At 42.7% G+C, this 21,417-nt stretch overlaps 1 protein-coding gene across 1 annotated transcript in view; it reads left to right on the top strand.

Annotated features, from left to right (window-relative positions):
• brinp2 (bone morphogenetic protein/retinoic acid inducible neural-specific 2) overlaps nucleotides 1-21,417 on the top strand; it is a 121,424-nt gene that overhangs the window by 95,203 nt on the left and 4,804 nt on the right. The window contains exon 7 of the mRNA XM_061242149.1: nucleotides 16,496-16,718. Coding sequence (XP_061098133.1) covers nucleotides 16,496-16,718 — 223 coding nt within the window. The remainder of the gene's footprint in view (nucleotides 1-16,495; nucleotides 16,719-21,417) is intronic.

Genomic DNA, 21,417 nt, shown 5'->3' with positions numbered 1-21,417 from the left:
TGCTCCTGACGAGCTGGTTGGCGCCATGCATGGGTGAATGAGAAGAATCAATTGTACAGCGCTTTCGATAAAGGCGCTATATAAATGGCAGACATTTACCATTTACATTTAAGGAGAGTTCCCCGAGCATTGTGACTACAAGTTTCGGAACTCAGCCTTCATTAGGATTCAACATCGCTTCCGCGAGCACGGAAAAAAACGGAAAACACAGCGCCGTTTGAGTGAAATGCCATTTGCTGTAAACACTTTCACCATTGCGCGGTTTGATTGACTCACTTTGAGAATCCGAGTGTGGCTTCATTGTACAGCCTCTTACCCAGTCTGACTGCTCTTTAAAAAAAAACCAATCCAGTTATATAGCGGGATATTTTTACTGGGGCAAGGTTTCTGCTCTGGGGGACATTGGGAGAGCCTCTGTTGGGAATTCAACCCGAAGCCTTTGAGTTATAGGCCCGGTTGTCCAACCATTACACAACACTAGCGCTCCAGACAGCGGATAATTGGCATTGCACTTCCTGTGTTACCTGTGTGGGATCCAGAGTTCACCATAATGTGACTATAACTGCCCTCCCTTGCCCTGGCTTACCTGTTCCCACCAGTCAGTTGTTCTGAAAAGACATGTGTTCAGCTCCATCCGATAATGACGAAGACTGGGTTCGACAAAGAGTACACAATCAATAATATTCAGGACAGCATTCGACCTGAATATGTCTTTATTTTCACATTAATATTTTTGGGCAAGACTTCCCACAGGCCTCAAGCAGTGTATCTGTAACCATACAACAGTGAATTATAGTGTATCGTGCCCCAACCCAATTAATAGGTTATCCCCGCTGAAGAGAAACAGCTCAAGCTAGGTTTTGAAACAGCTGGTTGCTGGTTGACCAGTTCAGACCAGCTCCATACTTAATATGGTTTTGCCTGCTCAAGCTATGTTTTTCTGATAGCTGGCAGCAGCTGGTAGCTGGCCATTTAAAGCTGGTCATAGCTGGATTTTACACCTGGGAATACACTTTCTGCTCCTCACTGAAAAACATTTGTTTAAATGTGGTTTTCAGTTTGCATCAAATTGCAGTTCAGTGCAGTGCGTGTAATAGTTCATTTGTATTATGACATGGATGTTCCAGAAACATATATGTGTTATCTCACAACCTACCTCAGCCCTGCTTATGACCAACGACAAGTCCTGACCAAAGGTTTAGGAGCCACTTGCGGACATAACCGGGCTCTGCTGAGGTTATCAGTCACACTGCTGCTGCCATTCTCATAAAGGAGCTTAATATTGCTGAGAGGAAATTTTTCTTATCTTCCATTTGTAATTGTAACCATTGTTATATGTAAATGTTAATCCATTAAACACATTTTGTGAGTTAATTCAGACAGCAAAGGAAAACGTGAGGCATATACGCTCGACTGCATTGCTTCTTTGAAAGCTTACACTAGCTTATGTCTGCAATCGCAAGTGCCCTTCTGACTTATTTATTGGACATTAACTTCCATTACAACTCTATTTAAGTACAAATATACCCATTTTTTCAGATACAAAGGGTTAGTTCATAAAACAATACCACATTAGTGCTGTAGGAATCATGGAAGCATGGTCATCAGTTAGCAAAGGTGTCTTCTTCTTTAGTGGACTTAATTGACGGCTATCCACCATGGTGGTGAGGCCTCCACCATCTACTGTAATGAGGGAACACAGGACTACTTCCTACTTCCTGTTTCATGCCTCTCGAAATGGGCGGAGGAATTGTGTGCTACAAATTACTTGCTTTTAATATTTTAACCCCATTTTTCTGCAAAGTGGGAAGCCTTTTGATTATATCAGATAATGTATTGGGAGTACACAGCAGGCTTATGAACCCTTCCATCACTAATCCCGCCGTATGTTTGTTTGGGAGTCATAATTTGTCTGAATGTGCAGCTTTTAACGGGCTTCATCGAAGACGGTCCTGAACACGATAAAGCTTGTTAGCATTATCTGCCACCGTGCATCTTTTTTTTATCAGCATTCGCATTGCCACATTTCCTTGGACACTTTCAGCCGTGTCTTGGCTGCCAAGACAATTAAAGATTTTGCAAGCGCAGCTCACACAGGAGACATGTCACGCACCACTTGGCATTACCTACTGTTAGGCAAAAAAAACATATTTTTTGGTGCAGACTTCATACTAATTAAGTTATAAAATACGTCCAAGTCGGTGGTTTGTTAAAGAGAAACTGGTGCGACCTCAGAGTTAATAGGTTCATATTTAATAAAAATGGAGTCAAATTTTGCTTTGATTTGACAGCGGAAGATTACCCTTCTAACTATTGTTGACTGCGGTATACAGTGACCCTCAAAATAATGACTTAATATTTTAAAACAGCATTAAGAGTTAGTAAAGAGTGTGAGCTGTTTGTGTGGTGTAGTCCTCTCCCTTGCCAAGATCAAATTAAACACTGAATTAACTTATCAAACATGACATAACTTACCAAACGTGCCAAATGATGAGTCACTGTACAATATTTGACTATGAAAATGTAATAAAAAAGCTAATTAAATCCAAAAATGACACAGGATGCAATTAAACGGCTGTCAGATATTGCTTCTTTGATTAATGCCAAATAGGAGCATATTTGATTCATTGTAATATGCATTTTGACTATTATTTTAATTATATTCACCATGTTTCTGCAAATGAACTATGTGGGCTAGTACTTCAGTCCGTCTTGGTATTTGGCTTTACAACCATGTTGGGAAGGAGCTTTAATTGTGACTGCGTACCATAACAAATCTACTGTATGTGTGCATTATCGAGAATTAGCTGCTATCGAAATTTTACAGAGGGGTCTATGTCCTCTTGAGAGCGATTAGAAACAGGAAGGAGGTGAAGCTCCAGCAACCTCATCGATCTTTCGAGCACCGTTTCTTCCGAAGATGGTACGGGGGGGGGTCAGGAAAATTGCCTCTCTTCAAGACCAAATCACACAACCTACATTCTAACCTCCGTTACGCAATGGGATCCACTAATTTGACTGAGCGCCTGTTCTTCCTCCTGCTTTATTCTGGGAGTGCACAAACCGCTTTGAAGATTATCCAGGGGTGCGAGATTCCCAGAACGGCCTTTTTCTCTCCGACGAACACAATTACAGCTATTCGCAAAACGACACGAGCGCTTCCCACCTGGGCCTGGCAGGGGCTGCGCTGTGATTAGACTGACCTTGGGGCTTAATTCGTCTTCAGGCAGCGAAAAGACAAAAGCTGTCATCGCTGAGAAAGTAGCATCTTAAGCCGGGGTTCTTTAACTGCTCCTACCTGGGGGCCAGATTCGCTGTAATGGGCTGTAATACTGTAGTTTCTACTCTTTGTACAACGTGTAAATGTGTTGTATATGTGCAAATAAAGTAGTAAAACCTCAGAAAAAATGCTAAGATATAATATTATTATCAGTGTTATTTGTGGGAAGTAGGCTAAGACCTGAACATAATAAAAAAAAAGAATAATAATTTCCTCTTCTCTGTAATAAAAGGGCTAAGAGTATGTTTATGGTGGGCTGTTAGTTGAATAGCCCTTTCACTATGCAGGGAACCTGGCAGTTAGGATATGATGCCCACTGGATTTGTCTTTTTTTCTGCTAGCTTCTCAGTATTTCACCCTGACTGTGAATCATTCTCCTAAGGTGAGAACGGAGAAAAAGAGCTGCTCACCTCCTCCTTGCTAAATTTATTGTCTAATTCTACCGTTGCTGTACGACTGAAAGAAGGATCACATCTTCAATAATTCCCACTAAATAATTTGTGGGGCACCTATAGCTTTTGGTTTTAGCTTTTGCCGTCGACCATGCAGAACATTGGCTGTATATGGCAACCCCCACTTCTATTTTATACAATTCAAACAAAACAATATACCTGGATAATATTATGCACACACACATACTAGTGTGTGTGTGTGTGTGTGCGTCTGTATGTTTGTATGTGTATGTGTGTGCACACATAATATTGTATGTTGTCTTCAGAGAATGCAAATTTCCATCCCCACAAAGAATTTAATCTCTTTGAATCTAAAATTGATATCCTGTAAAGACTGCCAAAAGGAAAGAAAAATGATGAGGTTAGTGAATGAACAAGACTTCATCGCTGTAAAGTAATGAATTTCAGCGAGTGTTGCTTGTGGGGAACATTGAAATGACACTGCCATTTCATTGCATTGTGAGTTGTGAAGAAAAGAGATCAATGCTTGCTGGATAGACACATGCTACCATATGGTATGTATCCGTATGGAATATAGGCTTTATATGTCAGTTGAATGGGCCATGGTCTCATAGGAGTATTCAAACAGAGTCCTTGGAGGCCGACCCTTGTGATGGTTTACATTTCAGCCACAGTTGCAACTCCTGAAAACTAGTAAAGCTGTTAATTGCTCTTAAATAGATACTTTTAATGTCTAAAGGGATGATTAGCCTTGTGAAACCACATTATGTCAGAAATGGCTGTACCAAAGAAGAAATGTCCCATATTCACATACTGTAACAGGACTTTTAATCAGTCACATCAACTAATGCTTTCATTTTTCAGTAATATGCTGTATGGCCGGTTATTGCTTTTTATATTACAGTGTAGTCACTTACTAGGCACTAAGAGGATAGTAATTACATAATAGACTCGCAGGTGACATACTGTAAGTTTTTTTGCAATTCTGTGCGAGAGTGTGTAAGTGTGCAGACCTATTGTAGTTGTTGAAATCAGCTCAGCATGCCAAGCTGTGTTTAAGGAGAACATTCTGGAAAAACTAAAAAGTCTTTAAGTTTAATTTAAAACGAGATTGCCCGCAACAAAAACCAGCATGCACAGACCCCCCCCCCCCCCGAATCTAGGACTGAATCTAAAACTCCTAATCTAATGAATTAGGTCTCAAACATTCAGTACAAACAGCAGCTTCTATCTTTGCCTTTGCAGGCTTTGACGAGTTTGCTTTTGTGATCGCTGAACTCAGCAAACTGTGTTTGTGACGGTAAACACGGTGGAATGCAGGCCTGCGTGTGTTATCAGTAAATATAGACGACACTGCAGAGCATACGACAGCGACTGTCCAACACGCTACCATACAGTAGTGTGCAGTGACTCTTAACACAATGAAGATAAATCAGAACCCAAGTACTATTCCAGGATTTATTTCATGGAATATTGGTTCATGTAGATGAAAATAAGTAAACAGAGAGCTCCTTTCGTCGTGCCCTCGTGTTTAACACTGCGACACTGCTCAAAGTTCGTGTTACCTTCAATACTGGAACAACTGACCATCAGAAGTAATTTTGCTGAATAATGTTGCTTCGAACCAGTTTAAACAAATTGTTCAGCATCGACAATCATGGAATGAGCCTTCAAACATGCATTCATGCTATGGAAAAGGCAAAAAATTTAAATAGTTAAATCTAAAAGATTTTCCAAAAAAATAGATGTTTTCACTGTTTCTGTTTATTAGCCATACCTTTACCTCAGTGTAATTGTGGGAATAATTTTTCTTGTTCTCATTGCCTAGAATAGTATTGTTCAATACATTTTCACCAAATGTATGTACTGTATGTGTCCTCTTTAGGCATCAGTTACAGTCTGGCTGCACTCGCTTCTGTCATTTCTCTAAAGATTACAAGGTGATAGAGACGCAGGTCACACGCTGCAAACCAAATGCAGTAAACCAAAATGAAAAAACTCGGCGTCGTGAATTCAGACGACACTTTCTCTCTCAAATGAATGCCTGTGTTTGTTTTTCGTCTTCTTCTGGAACGACGGTTTGTTGAGTTCAGCATGCGCTGAGGATTCATGGAGCAAGTTGTGTTCATGAAAGAAAATGATTAACGCTTGCATTTGTTTTCTAGTGAAGGACAGAGGTTGATGGAATGCAGGCTGCTGTTTGAAAGAAAGCGTTGTGATCTCAGTGGCGCGGTTTAACGGACATTACCTGTCCGAGAGACGCGGTGGAATACTGTATGAAAGCCGGGGCCAGTTCACTGTATGCGAGACATGGCCAATAAAAGCACGGGGAGAAAAATAATCTTTGCCGAGTTGAACAGCATGAAATAGAGTCTATAATGAACTTCTACATAAAACATGGATGTTGTCTTTTTCCCTGGCCTGTGAATTCGGTCATCTGAAAGCACTTTTCAGGCCTGGCTGTCATCATGTTTCCCCCCAATAAATGGCACCATTATACAGTACGGCATGCACCTGGATCGAATACAGTAGCGTACATATCAAAACGCAATAGCTTCGCCGTAACTCCGGAAAGCAGGATTTATCACAGAGGGTCAAAGCGGGATAGGTTGCATTAGTTAAGACTGAACTATTTTATGAGCTGTTTGGAAGCTGGGAGGATAACGGCAATGGGATTTTTTTTATTATTTTCTTTTCTTTTTTTCATATTTTATTTATAATTTTTTTTCTCCTTACTGAAGGCACTCTCCAGAGCGCAATCGGTAGAAATCGCAGGAAAACACACAGGCTCCGGGATAACAAGACGAATGAGACGAAATGTGTTTATTGCTTTTTACACCGCCGTAGATGGGAAGGAAGGGGGGATTTTTCAGGTACGATGTTGAATGCGCTGGCACTCCGGCACGAGGTCGTTCAGTGAAAGAACAGCCTGTTCCCCCCAAGCAGAAGCGGGGCTTCACGGTTATCAGAGAGAAAAGGCATTTTAGTGACCATTAAATGTACCAGTTTGTACTCAAACAGAGACCATTAAGAGCAGCATTCCACCTACATAATTGCACCCCTAATAAAAGGTGTCAGCTTTAACTGTGCGCTTTTGTAATTTCTTGTTGCCCGAGTTTATGCTGTACTTGTGATTATATTACAATGCATAATTTATTTTCCTACCACCAGCTCCTATTGATTTATTTGGGTACCTCGCTTAAGGGTACAACATCACTGGCCCACTAGGATTTGAAACTGCTGGGTACAATGCCATTTCATTACATTACGGCATTTAGCGGACACTTTTATCCAAAGCGACAGATTGTGTTTTTTTGGGCACAATCCATAAAATCCATTTATATAGCTGGGTAATTTACTGAAGCTATTCCAGTTAAGTCCCCTGCTCAAGGGTACAATAGCAGTGCCCCACCTGATAATCGAACCCGCAACCTTCGAGTTTAAAACGCAGTTCCCTAACCACTGTACCACAGTGACGGCCCATACCAGAATTCCGCGCCGAGTTTCGCTTTCTTCATCAGATTGTGAATGCCTGACCATCTTCACTATCTGCACTCTTACGTAATTGTGGGAGGGCACTGATGGGAACACGCAATCCTTTGAAATCCTTTTCACGCCCTGGCCCGTGAGTGGAGCGTACGCACAGATATGAGGTAGCGGAGGAAGAGGATTCCTGCACAGTCTGAGAATGTAGACTGTGGGTGCCGGATCAGCCAATGGGGGCTGAGGATGTGAGGCGCGGCACAGTCACCCCTGCCGAATGAAACCCTCCCCCCACGGGCGACTCTGCACCCAAACATTCCCAGCCCTGCCAGGCTGCCTCACCCCGGCCACACCCCCACTTTCCCTTGCGAAGGAAAGGTGTAATGAAATATCTACGTAATGCAAAGTATTTCGTGAAGAAATGCACCGGAGAGCTCTGATTCATAAGCGATTCAGCTGCAGAACTGCAGACGAATCCCTTCAGATGAACAGCTAATTGGTTAAAATGAAGGTTAATCCCAATGCAGATTTGCTTGACAATGTAAACGCTGTAATTAGATTTTACCACACACAATTAAGTTTCTCTAAGCTCTCAGGCCTTTAAATGATAATGTGTTATCAGTCTCAATCTGGAAGACTGTTGGATGCGGTGAGGAGTCGCAGGGTTTGTTCTAGCAGGGGCCTCCGTGCACTGTGGGTCCGTGCGGTCAAGCGGTTGGATTGTGGTGTCCGATCACCTGTGCGAATGGTCAGGAAAACACCTGGGCACGGTAACGGGCCCTTACTCCTGAATTTAAACAGAAAGCGAAAATTACATTTTATTCCGAAAATTATTCTATTTTCATGACTGATTTATACTTTTTATATTTTGTCCCAATTTGGAAAGCCTATTAGTATTCCTTAGGCCCATATGCCCAACCAATTCTAGTCAATTAGGAAAAACGCACGCTAGCACGACCTTCCCAGTATATGAGCTTCTGTGTGAACCGTTGTAATCCAGGAGCTAAACTGCACGGTCACTGCAGTGCTTCTGTCAAGGGCAGCCCTGGGGGTTCGGGCCCCAAGAAAATTGGACAGGGCCACCTCATTCCTGCACAATTACTGTAACTACAGCGTGTGTTTCCAGAGCTCCTGCCAGTCAGAATCAGCCATTGGAACCATGACACCCACACACACACCCACACACACACACACTTAAACTCACACTCACACAAACACTTTCATGCTCATTCTCTCTCGAGCACACATAGCAATTTAATTGCTAAAGTTAAGTTTAGCAATTTAATTACAGGCATTCCTTGCAAAATATTCATATTTATCATCTGCTCCAAAAACAAATTGAGGGCAGAAATATCAGCTGTTAAAGCTTAATTGATTGTTTATTCGCCCAAGGCCCTATAGCAAATAATTAACAGACTAACTTTAATTAGTAGTTAATCAATTGCCATGCAAGTAATCAGCGCTGCTGCTTTAAGAAGCTAAATACTAAAATGAATTTGCAAATATCATTGCTTTCATATAAACTCCCAACCCAAATAATTTAAAAACAAAAACCACCTTGAAGCAGATAACTGTCAAATGACGTTAAATCCATATCTACTGTGGCTAACCATCCATAGCCAGCCTCCTCATGTCCGGAAGTGCCCATTGTCCTGGGGCCAAATTAGCAGGTAATTAGCATTAGCTCATTAGCCGTCGTCTGGCAGTCGGAAGGTTGCATGTCCTATCCTCTGCCCCCCCGGTGTGTCGAAGGGTCCCTAAGCAAGACACCTGACCCCAAATTGATCTGGACATGCTGGTATCTAGCATGGCAGCCTATCGCTGTTTGTGTGTGTGAGTGTGTGTGAATGGGTGAATGAGAGGCATCAATTGAACAGCACTTTGTATAGTTAAAGTTAAAGTTCGAAAAATGACCAAGGCCTAATTGCTCTACAAGCAAACCTGTTACGAGACAGGGTGTCAGTAGCGTAAAGGTTGCAGGTTCGATTCCCAAACAGAACACTGCGGTTGTACCCTTGAGCAAGGTGCTAAGCCAGTAAGGCCTCAGTAAAATATCCAGCGGTAAAAATGTGTTTTCTATGTTAAAATGAGAGAGCTGTGGATTTTGCTGTAAGTTGCTGTGGATAAGAGGGTCTGCTAAATGCCGTGACGTAACGTAAAGAGACCGATTATGAAGTACTTCACTTTCATCCAGGCCAGCAAACAGTTGTAATTCTTTCATCATTCGCCCCCCCCCCCCCCCCCCAAACCTGGGTCAACAACTCGCGCCTCAACTATAAATTGTATCTTAAATCTTTAATAAATGCCGGCTCATCCAGGCCCAGGAAAATCCTGTTAGATCTATTCTGGTGTATAATACCGCGCTAACAAAATAAGAGACACACTGGGGTTGGCTCTTTGCTGCACCGAAGCTATAGGAAAGGAGTTTAACAGAACCTGGGGACCATAAGGAAGGAATTGCTGTTAACTTCAGAGGCCGCATTCCAAGCACTCACTCGCAGACCGCGAGGAAATATGACAAATTGCAGGTCAGCAGGTTCTTAACGGTCTTTGAGCAGGAAAGTCTTGGCACTGCCAGCGGAAACGTCAATAGCATCTTTAATGAAGAATGAAAAACTGTGTGTGTGTGTGTGTTTTTCTTTTTTTTTAACCGAGCAGCGTTCTTAATAGCTATAACGGCGGTAAGGAAAGTCGGTTATTCCCAATGGCCGCGGTATATCTGACGAATGACATTTACTTGCACACTCATAAAATGTACATTTTTAGAGTGGTGCGGTTATAAATCACGCTGAAGTGGTAACACTGCTATTTGCATGAATTTTGTGATGGAGGTGAAGGTCCTCGTGTGAAACTTGGTCCAGGTATAATTAATTTGTTCCTGTCACATCATATGCCAAAATATCTGGATGGTATTCAATGTGAAAATTACATTTTTAAAAGGTCCCTCAGAAGCTATTTTAGTTAATTATCATTCCGTCCCTGACCTGAGAATGCCACTGTAACTTACTTTGGCATATACGGCCATTTTGTGGTCACCACCCAGGTATTATACCTGCCTGACTTTTACAAGATCAGCTGTAAAGGTGGCTTTTTCTGGGTGCTAAAATATTTAATTCAGACTCACCCATGACATTATTTACTGCAGTACCCTTGAAATAACCTTACTTAAAAATACATTTTCCAACAGGAAGACATTTTAAGGATTGTTACGTTGTTCTGGGGCCATACTCTCAAGGGACTGTAAAATCCAGCTGTGCCAGTTTGAGCAGCTTGAAAATTGAGCAGAACAAGCTGGCCATAAGCTGGTGTAGTTGGTCATGAGCTGGACAACCAGCATGGTCAAGCTGGTCATAAAGCTGGTTTAGCTGGGTATGAACTGGTCAACCAGCTAGTGCTGGTAGCCTATCTGAGCTGGTAGCTGGTCCAAAACATAGCTTGAGCAGGGAGCTGGTCTGAACTGCTCAACCTGCTAAACCATGTCAGGCAGGGAGCTGGTCTGAACTGGCCAACCAGCTAAACCATGTCAGGCAGGGAGCTGGTCTGAACTGGCCAACCAGCTAAACCATGTCAGGCAGGGAGCTGGTCTGAACTGGCCAACCAGCTAAACCATGTTGGGCAGGGAGCTGGTCTGAACTGGCCAACCAGCTAAACCATGTTGGGCAGGGAGCTGGTCTGAACTGGCCAACCAGCTACCTGTTTCAAAACCAGTTATTTTTTTTCAGCTGGGCGCAGTCATAAAGAAATAGAGAAATGCCATAGAAGCAGCATTAGCACCTGAATGGTATTTCACAAATGCTGTCCAACATAGTGTTATAAGAACCTATTGGGAACTGATTATGTAACATCATAGGAAACAGTTGGTGTGCAGCATGGTGATCTGTTAAATCTGTTAAATGGAGAAGATGTAATGTTCTGACTTGCTAATGATAAATTAGCAAGTCATTTACAGCAAGCCGTGTCTTCAGAGGCATGCTTACCTTGCCTACTCTCCTCCGTCGAAATGGGAAACAGTCTGGGTCAAAAAGTGTCATGTCGTTTCTTAGACTTAACCCTCCTATGATGTTCAGGTTTTATATTTGGGGTCAAATTGAGAAAAATCTGTGAGAAACATCTCAGTTTATAGCCTACGGAACAGTAAGTGAAAGTTGGGAATCATTCACAAAGAAATCTGAGAAACAAATATATTTTACATTTTATAGTTACAGAGGGTCAAAATAACAAAATAACTACACAACACATTTGTATGCCAAGTTGGTACAGGACTTTGCATGGCATTATGTTTGATGCATTTTTACTATTTAATCAGAAAATTAGAAAAATCATACAGTATCAATATAAAAAAGGGTTAACTGATTTTTTAGAGATGTCAAACACTGAGAGGGGTCATATTGACCCCAAACATAATAGGACATTTTTAATCATGAGGCTTTACTTGGAGGTGACGGATGATTTGGCCAACAGGGCAGTGATCTGTGTTCCCCCACCATCTAGTCAGGGCATTATGTGTGGAGTTTGCGTGTTCTCCCTGTGTGTGCATGGGATTCCTTAATTTACTCTGGTTTCCTCCCACAGACCAAAGACATGCAGGTTAGGATACTTGGGGGGCATTAACAGGGAGCTGCTGTAAAAGAACATGTGTGCTCACATGTGTTTCATACCCTGTATAAAATAAAGGTTAATATATAAATAGTTAGGGTCCCGGTTTGGCCAGTTGCGTTATAGTCAGGGATCTATACACTGGACAGGCCAAAACATACATTATTGGCCCCATGTTTCACTTTTGTGTAAACCAGCAGCTGTCTTTAGACTAGCATTGTAACTACCTTATCTTTGAGTCTTCAACGGTAAAGGGAGCATTTATTGAAAAAAAAAAAAAAAAAAAAAGGCATAGCACTATATCCCGGTAACATTATTAGTCAGTTATATAACTTAATTCTGTTTATTTTCCACCTAGGATTTTCATATTTATTATATTTATTCTCTGGCTCATAAAAAACCAGTTTAAATGTCACGCTTTCACGAGCTGCGCTGATCGATCAGGCTAGGCCGCTGCCAGTGTACGGCGCAGTGCTTACCTTTGGACCCAGAGCTACGCTAATGGGAAATATAACTGCTGAATTATGCATTTTAAAGCACTTATGGAGCTAATTGGACTACTCATCTGCTGTTTGTTTATAACATGAATGTAGTTAGTTCAAGAGCTTGACCTTCTACACTCTGGGTGCTGAGGCTTTTCCTTTGCCTGTGTTCTGTGTATTCAGCTGTGCAAAAACTGACTGCAGTGCACTTCACTTCATAATGCCTTCATAGATGCTCCGTAATGCATCATAAACACCTTCACAAGCATACGTGAATATTGCTGTGTAACCAAATGGTAAATGGTTGGCATTTATATAGCGCCTTTATCCAAAGCGCTGTACAATTGATGCTTCTCATTCACCCATTCATACACACACTCACACACCAACGGCGATTGGCTGCCATGCAAGGCGCCGACCAGCTCGTCAGGAGCATTTGGGGGTTAGGTGTCTTGCTCAGGGACACTTCGACACAGCCCGGGCGGGGGATCGAACCGGCAACCCTCCGACTGCCAGACGACTCACCACACCAGCCAACTCATATGATTTTCATATGCCATAACTAAAAATGGGTTATTCATAAGTATGCACTTCATAACCTTATGTCCTTTACCAATTGGCCGTAATATCTATGCATGCTAATAACAATGGTTATAGGGCTGACAAACCTCTAAGTGGATAGGCTACACTTAAGTCTAATAAATACCTAAGAAAGTGAGTGTATTTCAGATAAAGTGTCTCCATTTATCCTGTAGCCTGTTTTATCCTGTTTTAAAGAGTTTGAAATATCAAGACTATTCATATTAAGTTGCACTGCAACTTCTAAAGGTGTTAAATAATTCAGATGCATACCAATGCAGTCCAGTCCAAAAAAGAGCCAGTGTGGGCACAGGTTTTTGAGTTACCCAAACACTACCACACTAATGAAATAATAATGGTCTTCAATCAAGGCCTAGATAAGCAGAATCAGGTGTCTTAGTGCTGGGCTAAAACAAAATACTGCACCCACACCGGCCATTTTTGGATAAGATTACACACCCCTGTCGAGAGTGCTTTTAGTGTTTGTGAACCTGATACGCATGCGGAGGAATTCTGCCTAAAACAAATGGATTGAGACCGTATTGGGGACACGCGACCCGCCCGGAGGTGGTTTTGAGGGCGAAGCATTGTGTTGCGCTCTGAATAGAAATTCCCTGAATCGAGCTGGTTCGGCTTCCAACTGAACCTGCAGAAACCGGGCTTTTATGAACCGGACCCTCGGCCGGCCCACGTAATGTAAAACTATGATTCAGATCCTTTCACAAAGCCAAATGAACACGCCTCGGTGACCGTCACTTTGCTGTCTCTCCTGTCCGAGGTAATTGGAAATACTAATTTGGACCGAAGAATGAGAGCATACCGTGTCTATTATGGGAAAATAACCTCATCTCTTTATCTGACACCTTGTGAAAGGGCTAAATTGTTCATAAATTTGAACATGAAGTAATAAAATGGCTGGAAAGGGGAGAATAGGCGGGCTGAATTCCCTTGGCGTGCGCCGAATTGTGACGGCGCTCCGTTCGGCCGGGATCAGCGTTGGAGGGTAGTCGAGCTGCGCCCGGTTGTGTTTTATGACGCGCGGACGCAGGGGGGGAGGCCAGCAGGCAGCCGGCGCGTCGTCCTCCTCCCAGCCTGCCGGCGCGAGGTGAAAACTTTCCGCTTTGATTCGCGGAAATTTCCGTCGAGCGGCTCCGACCTCTCCGTCGGGTGATTGACAGGCGGAAAAGCGTAAGCCTGTGGCGGGAGCGCTTTGCTGACGTGGACACGCGTGTCCGCTGACCCGCCTCACTGTTTAACGTTTACCCTCGCCTCAGGAGACTCTCATTTCTCCCAGCGCCATGCTGGTTTACCTGGTAACACCTTACAATAAGGTTCAATTGGCATTAACTATACCACGGTGCTAGTTGATAACTATGTAACTACAGAGAAGTTAATGTGTACAAATGTATGCATTTAAATCATCATGTCAACTACATTAGTTAATGGCAATTAATTGGAATGAAAATAAAACAGTTAATTTTGTTAGTGGTTAACTAATTATAGGTTTATCCAATGGTTTGCTAATGTATACATATTCATATAACTAATACATTAGTTAGTAGTTCACAAATACATTAACAAATTAAAAGTTCATTGTAATGCTTAATGCTTCATTAATTCATGAATAACGATGGCATTAGTTAACTCCAATTCATGAACCTTATTGTAAAGTGTGACCGTTCAGCTTTTAAACACTGGCACATGAAATCTACAACACAATAGTGTGCAACAAGTGAAGGGGTCTGAATACTTCCTGAAGCCACTGTATCTTCCACATCTCTACAAATCATTATTCAGGAAGGCACCATGTCAGGTCTCCCTAATTTGTGTATCCGGTAGTGCCATTTCACATCCACCCCATTCTTTATCTGCTCTAGTAAAACAGTAAATAACACTGTTAATCTTTCAGTTGGTAAGACTGTCAGGAATTGTTATCTCCCACTCGGCCCCTTTCTTGAGAAATGAAAATCATAAATAACTTCCCAATAATGCTTGTGGGAATGGGGGTGCTATGTGCCCGTCTGAGATAACGTTAACAATGACAGACCCAGGGGCTCCACTGCTGCAATCCTTCTTCTGATTCTTCCCAAGGAGATGGATGTACAGCCGGACAATCCCTGGTGTGTGTGTGTATGCGTGCGCATGTGTGTGTGTGTGTGTGTGTGTGTATGCGCGCACATGTGCATGTGAGTGTGTGTGCATGGGTGTGTATACGTGCGTACCTGTGTGTGTGTGTGTGCATGTGTGTGTGTATGCGTGCATGCGTGCGTACGTGTGTGTGTGTGTGCGCGCATACGTGTGTGTGTATGTGTGTGCATGTGCATGTGTGTAGACAAGGAGATGAAGAATTCTTCTGTTTTCTGCTTAATTAAAATATGGTTAGTTGCTGTATTGGCGTTTCAGGAAAGGAAAGAGTCTTATCGAATTCGATGATGAAAGACAAAAAACACAAATCATCATTGAGAATGTCACAGCTTAAGTACAATTTCTCTACCATTGGGCTATCCAGGATGAAAGGCTTCTTGCATGTGATAATTTACTCCTATCTCAGACACTGCTGTTTCCTTCCTGGCTAGATCAATGACTTTTCACATATTATCATTTCTATTCAACTGGGGCTTCCTTCCGATGGCTCTAGACGCCTATGTCTCGGCCCATCTGTTGGCTGAGATTTACATGTAAAAGGTTTTCAAAACTGCCGACATTAGCATGATGAAAGTGGATCACAGATCGCAACTTTTTTTTAGTAGAAATATACTATAAATACTAAAATCCAACAGAGAGAAGCAGGTTGAACAAGCTCACAACTTCAAATTTTGGTTATCCAACTAATTTCATGTAATCTCTGCACTTCCCGGTAGCTGAGTCACCAGGGCAGCGGAAGTTCAGTGAAAATCACTCACGCTAAGAGATGTTCAGCCTCAGTCTTTCATACCTCTCTCACCTGAACCGTATAAACCAAGTGCCTTCTTCAAGTTCATGTGACGGCATATTCAGAGCCAGATGTATCACACCAGTGGAACATTCTGGATGGGAACCCAATAGCACAGCTTCAGCTTTGAAGCAAATTTTTTGCTTTTTTATCAATTTTCTTCTAAAGTTGCACAAGCAGTATTGATTGATCCTGGCAATTCTTTCTTCGTAGGAAATAAATTAACTATTTAGATTTTTGGGGAGAATATGTCCTGCATTTGCGACATTAGAATAAGACTTAGTCCAACTATTTGATAAGGCAACACTGGTCAGTATTCTTTAAGGTTGTTGTTGCTGAGGAATGTCAACTACTTCCGTGATGTTCCGGGGGCTTTAGGTTTGTGATTATGCCGTATCCGATGGATCATTCCTCTAAAGCAGTCATTCCCGACGCAGTAACGCACGCCGTCCGGAATGGACTCCTGTCTCCCGCCAGCCGTCCCGATGGGCAGACATGTTATTGATCAGGAAATGGTGTTTGAAATGTAATGCACCTGAAACTTCAGTCATTCACTTTTTAATAAGGAAGGGATGGTTTCCGTTGGCAACAGCTCTATAGCTCCCTTCCCGCGGGCTCCCCATGGTGGATATAGTCTTTCATCCTCCACGACGGGAAAACAGTAACAGCAGTAACATCGGGGGTCTGTTTATTTATTCATCTTTTTTTGGGGGCGTTTCTTTTCTTTCAGAGGAATTCAAGGCCTTCCTGAGGCGTCTGCCGACAGACCACTTCCTGAACTCGTCCACAGTGCTGAAGTTCTGGACAGCGGACTCGGCCCTTCAGCGTCGCTACGGGCAACTGGAGGCGGGCACGAAGCTTCTCCAGGGGAAGGCGCAGAAGGTCGTAAGGAAGCTGTTCACCCTGAGCAAGCGCTGCCCCAAACAGCCCAGACTCAGCCTCCCCAGAGAAAGGTACCCCAAAACCCCTCGGCTGAAACTCATGTAAATGGTAAATGATTGGCATTCATGTAGTACCTTTATCCAAAGCGCTGTACAATCCATGCTTCTCATTCACCCATTCACCCATACACTCACACACCAACAGCGATTGGCTGCCGTGCAAGGCACCAACCAGCTCGTCAGAAGCATTTGGGAGTTAGGTGTCTCGCTCAGCAACACTTCGACACACCCAGGGTGGGATCGAACCGGCAACCCTCCGACTGCCAGACGACTGCTCTTACCGCCTGAGCCAATGTCATGCACTTGGGCCTGCGTAGACCTAGGTGGAGTAGAACTATTGAGGCAGGCAGGGTGGTGCAGCCGAGATAAATGGCCAGGGTACTATTTAGGTGGCCGTGGCCAATCCTGGCCCACCTTTCTCTACTCTCAGAAATAAAGGTACGAAAAGTGCCTAAAAAGATACAAATGCTAGTCCCTTTGGTGGTACCTTAGGCAGTAGGTACATTGTTTAATTCTTTGCTTAGAAAACATACTCCTTTGTAAGAAGAAAGAAAACATTACTGTAGTTCCAGGGTACATTTTGAAAATGTGATTCTTGAAGAACAAAAATGTACCTCCACTGTCACTTTATTTCTGAGAGTGTATGTGCGTGCCAAGCATCTCACACACATGCACACACACACACACACACACACACACACACACACTGCTTCAGGCTTTTAGGAATTGGATTCTCCATCCATTTGTCACAATTAAATGCAGGAGTTAGTTTCTTTTTTCTCCACCACAGAAGATGGGTAAGTTAATGTTGTGTTGAAGGAGCAGGACAGTAAATAACATTTACAGACAGCACACATGCTCAAGGGCACTTGTATTATCAGCCATTTTCCCAAATGAACTTGACTCCTGAAAACTTTCATGAACACCACATTTCTGTACAAACAATTTACAAAGAAATTCATTCATATTTAGCTCGATAACTGATGTGCATTGAGAGCAAATCATCAGGTATTTACAGGCTTTTGTATCAATAAAATGTCCTTTTGTAATAGCAGTAGATATAAAATATGTTCATTATGATAGGTCTTTCAATACTAAATTGAGAAGTGAGGTATAGCATACACAATGCATTTTTCATACATAATAAAAATAATTCCTTCAAATGTACGACATAGCACATTCACAGCACTACATAAGCACTTCATGAGCATTTATGTCAATAAACAACTTAAGGATCTTGTGTCAGTTCCCTTGGTATGCTATGGTAATGTAACATCCTGCATCAATGTTGACATAACACACCATATGCCTATTTGCGGTTATCGATATAAGTGCTTATAAAAACGTATGCAGTGCTTATGAATTTGCTATGTAGTGCTTATGAAGGTGTTATATATCTCTTATGTAGGAACCTTCAAATAAAGTGTTACCAAGATCTCTTACTCTGTTTGTAATCACATTTTCCAATGACAACGCACAAGTTTTGGAAAGTGTTATTGGAAAAATCCATGATGCACTACATGGTCCTGAAACTTTCACCGCTCAATTCATGAGTGTGATCCTTTCATCAACTTGATACAAACTGAGATCTGAGGATAAGTCCAACAGCCATTCTGTAATCCAGCGGAGACGTGTGATTGATTGATAAATCCATAAAGCCGAGTGACGCTTCCCTGGTGTAGCAGCTCATAACCACAGTAAAAAAACAACAACAGCGAAACAACAAGGAAGATAAGAAAACAAGGGAGGTTACAATTGTTTTCCGTCTAGATGTCTTTTTTGAGATTACATACTGTATCATGTTTTCTTGATCTTTTACTTTTTTTTCTACCCTTTTATTTTTCAATATATTATTTAATTTCAGAATTTTCCAACACCATATTTGCATTTTATGAACATAGATTTACAGGATTATAATATCTGTATCTGTATCTGTATCTGTACAAAAACATGTTGCTATACTTATTGCTATACGTATTTATACATTTGAAAAAAAGCAGTAGATTGCCCTGTAATCATAAAATATTCATAAACATTGGCATCATTAATCATATGTTGTCTAACATCATTTTTAACTTGGAAACTTTATCATTGAGAAATACATATTTATATTTAAACCCCTGCTTCTTAGCAGAATGTAATGATTATACCATGGAGGGGCAGCAGTAAACTATCCATCAATCCAGTACCTAACCCTTTGACCCTGGTCAGGGTCATGGGGGGCTGGAGTCTATCCCAGGATGCACTGGGCCAGTGCACACTCACACCTGTGGGCAGTTTAGACTCAGCAGTTCACGTAACCTGCAGGTCTTGGGACTGTGGGAGGAAACCCACGCAGACACGGGGAGAGTGCAGAGCCACTGCTGTGAAAGGCTCCGGCCAGGACACGAACCCGGAAGCCTCCTGCCAGCCTGCAGCGAACTGCTTCACAGATATTCACAGAGAGATGTGGGAAGACCACAGCCACGAATAATAGGGCGTTTCACAAGATACTGCAAATCAATTACAGCTCGCGGTACAGGAGAGCTCTCACTCCGGCCTCATCTCCAGAAATATACAAAGCTTGAGCCGAAATGGCGGATATTACTTATCACGCTCGAAAGAAGGAGACGGGAGTCTGCACACTGCTCCAGGTTTTAGTTACTCATCCACACAGGCAACTTTTTGATCCACAAGAATCTACTTTTGGATTTTTCAAATATTGTCTGATGCTACGTATGATTGACTGTAGATCACGACAAGCAGCACAGAGAAAGGCAACCAAAAAAACAAAACCCAGAAAAAGAAAGATTCAGACTGCTGTCAGAAACAGATAAGGTGTCCTGCTGTGTTGTGAACCAAAAATAAAGAAAACAGCGATGATGGTACTTCTCCGGTGCGGTGAACACCAGCTCCTGGAGGACAGGTAGACCTCGCTGCCTCGCCTTTCCGCAGTTCAAAGTGCACAACCCACAGGGGGTCTTCTTTCACTCCAAGTAAACTTCCCAACACTGTTCGCCCGACTTTTTAAACCTCTCACCACAAAGGCTGCGTTTGAAAAATGTCAGTTAATGAGTCTTTAATGGCGCCGCTTTTTTCTGGTAAGAAAAAAAAAACTTCCATTTGAAGCATTGTGCTCCCCCAACAATCAATATTTGCCATGTTATAATTTACACGGCGCTCTCTTGAACGACACCAGAGCCTTGCCGTGGTTGAGCTCATTAACCATTCAACAACGCTCTCGGAGGCAAACATCTGAATTAAGTGGGCCGGGACACATCCATTGTGGGGGAAGTGGAGCGGGCGTTCGTTCTGAACAGAAAGGGGTGTTCCTCGCACTCCCCCCCCCGTGATTGAAATGGCCTTTCAGGAACACGCTGCTCCATTGGCAGGCTGTAATCAGGAGCTACGGGGGACTGACAGCTCCGTGTTGACACAAGCTTACGATGAACCCCTCTTCCCCCCCTCCCCCCTCAACACTTCCCAAGGTCTGTGAATCCCAGTCTCCCCTGACAACCCCCATCCGCCATCTCCTTTTTACACCGATCGCCTCTCTGTATGTCTTTCGTTGAGAAGACAAATCGCCCTAATGATTCCCCTCCGTTCTACACCGCCAACGCATCCTCCCCCCGATTGTCCTGCTGGCAGACGGAGAGCTCTTCATTGTAGGCCTGTGTCTAAGGGTTGCAGAAACATTGTCTAAGCAGGTACATTTAATAAGGGTGGTGCAAAACTCCAACACGAACGGCACTTGCAGGCATCTCAGAAATGCACAGGAATGTATGATGATTATGATAATTAAGGCATCTGCTTCTTTTGAATCATTAAGCATGAAGAAGTTTGACAGCTCTTCAGCCATCCCTGGAAAAAAGTATTTTAATACAGCTACATTCATAAAGATGTGGATACCTATGACATCATCTTAGTGGATATGTTCAATTTTTTTGCAGATGAAGTTATTAGATGACCCCAACAATAGGACATTTGGAATGTTCTGGTGTGTCAGATTTCTGTTGTTCCAAGATACTCAAACCACGTTCAAAGTCACTTGCATCACATTTCCTCCCCATTCTAACATTTGGTCTGAAAAACAGCTGAACCTCTTGACCACATCTGCATGCTTTTATGCATTTAGTTGCTGCCACATGATTGGATTAACAAGCTTGCATTAACAAGCTGGTGTACAGGTCTACCTAATAAAGTGCTCAGTGAGTGCATACTCTGTTGGAAGTTATGTAACACCGAACATTTTACTGTGCTCAATTGCTCACTAGGAAGGCAAATGGTTGTGCAGCCAAAGAATTGGTATAACCACCTGGTAACCGAGAAAAGGAAGCTGCCTGCATGAATCTGCAGTTCCTTGTGGTGCAAAGTGACAGGAAGCCATTTCCACATCGCCCTGATAGCTTAACTAATGGCTGTTCTGTTCAATAGTGGGGTTTGTTACAGGTGATATGGGCTCGAGAGGGTGACTGAGCTTGATGAGCAGACCGCGGTGCTGTGGTCCGCCGTTTACTACTGAAGAGTGCAATTACTTACGCTAGCGTTCATGTGCGGTGCCACGGAGACGCACAATGAAGGTGTCTGTCACTCAGGACAAGATATGTGGAGCTCTGACTCTAACAATGAAAGAATGAAAAATGAAACACTATTCAAATATATTTACATCATTTCAACAAGGGCCCACTGGAGGATGGTGGTGCTCGCTCTCTCTCTTTCACTCTCTTTCTCT

Source organism: Conger conger, chromosome 5 (assembly GCF_963514075.1).
Source record: "Conger conger chromosome 5, fConCon1.1, whole genome shotgun sequence".
In the NCBI taxonomy this organism is placed as follows: Eukaryota; Metazoa; Chordata; class Actinopteri; order Anguilliformes; family Congridae; genus Conger; species Conger conger.
The sequence above is the reverse complement of the archived record's forward strand: the minus strand, read 5'-3'. Positions and strand labels throughout refer to the sequence as shown.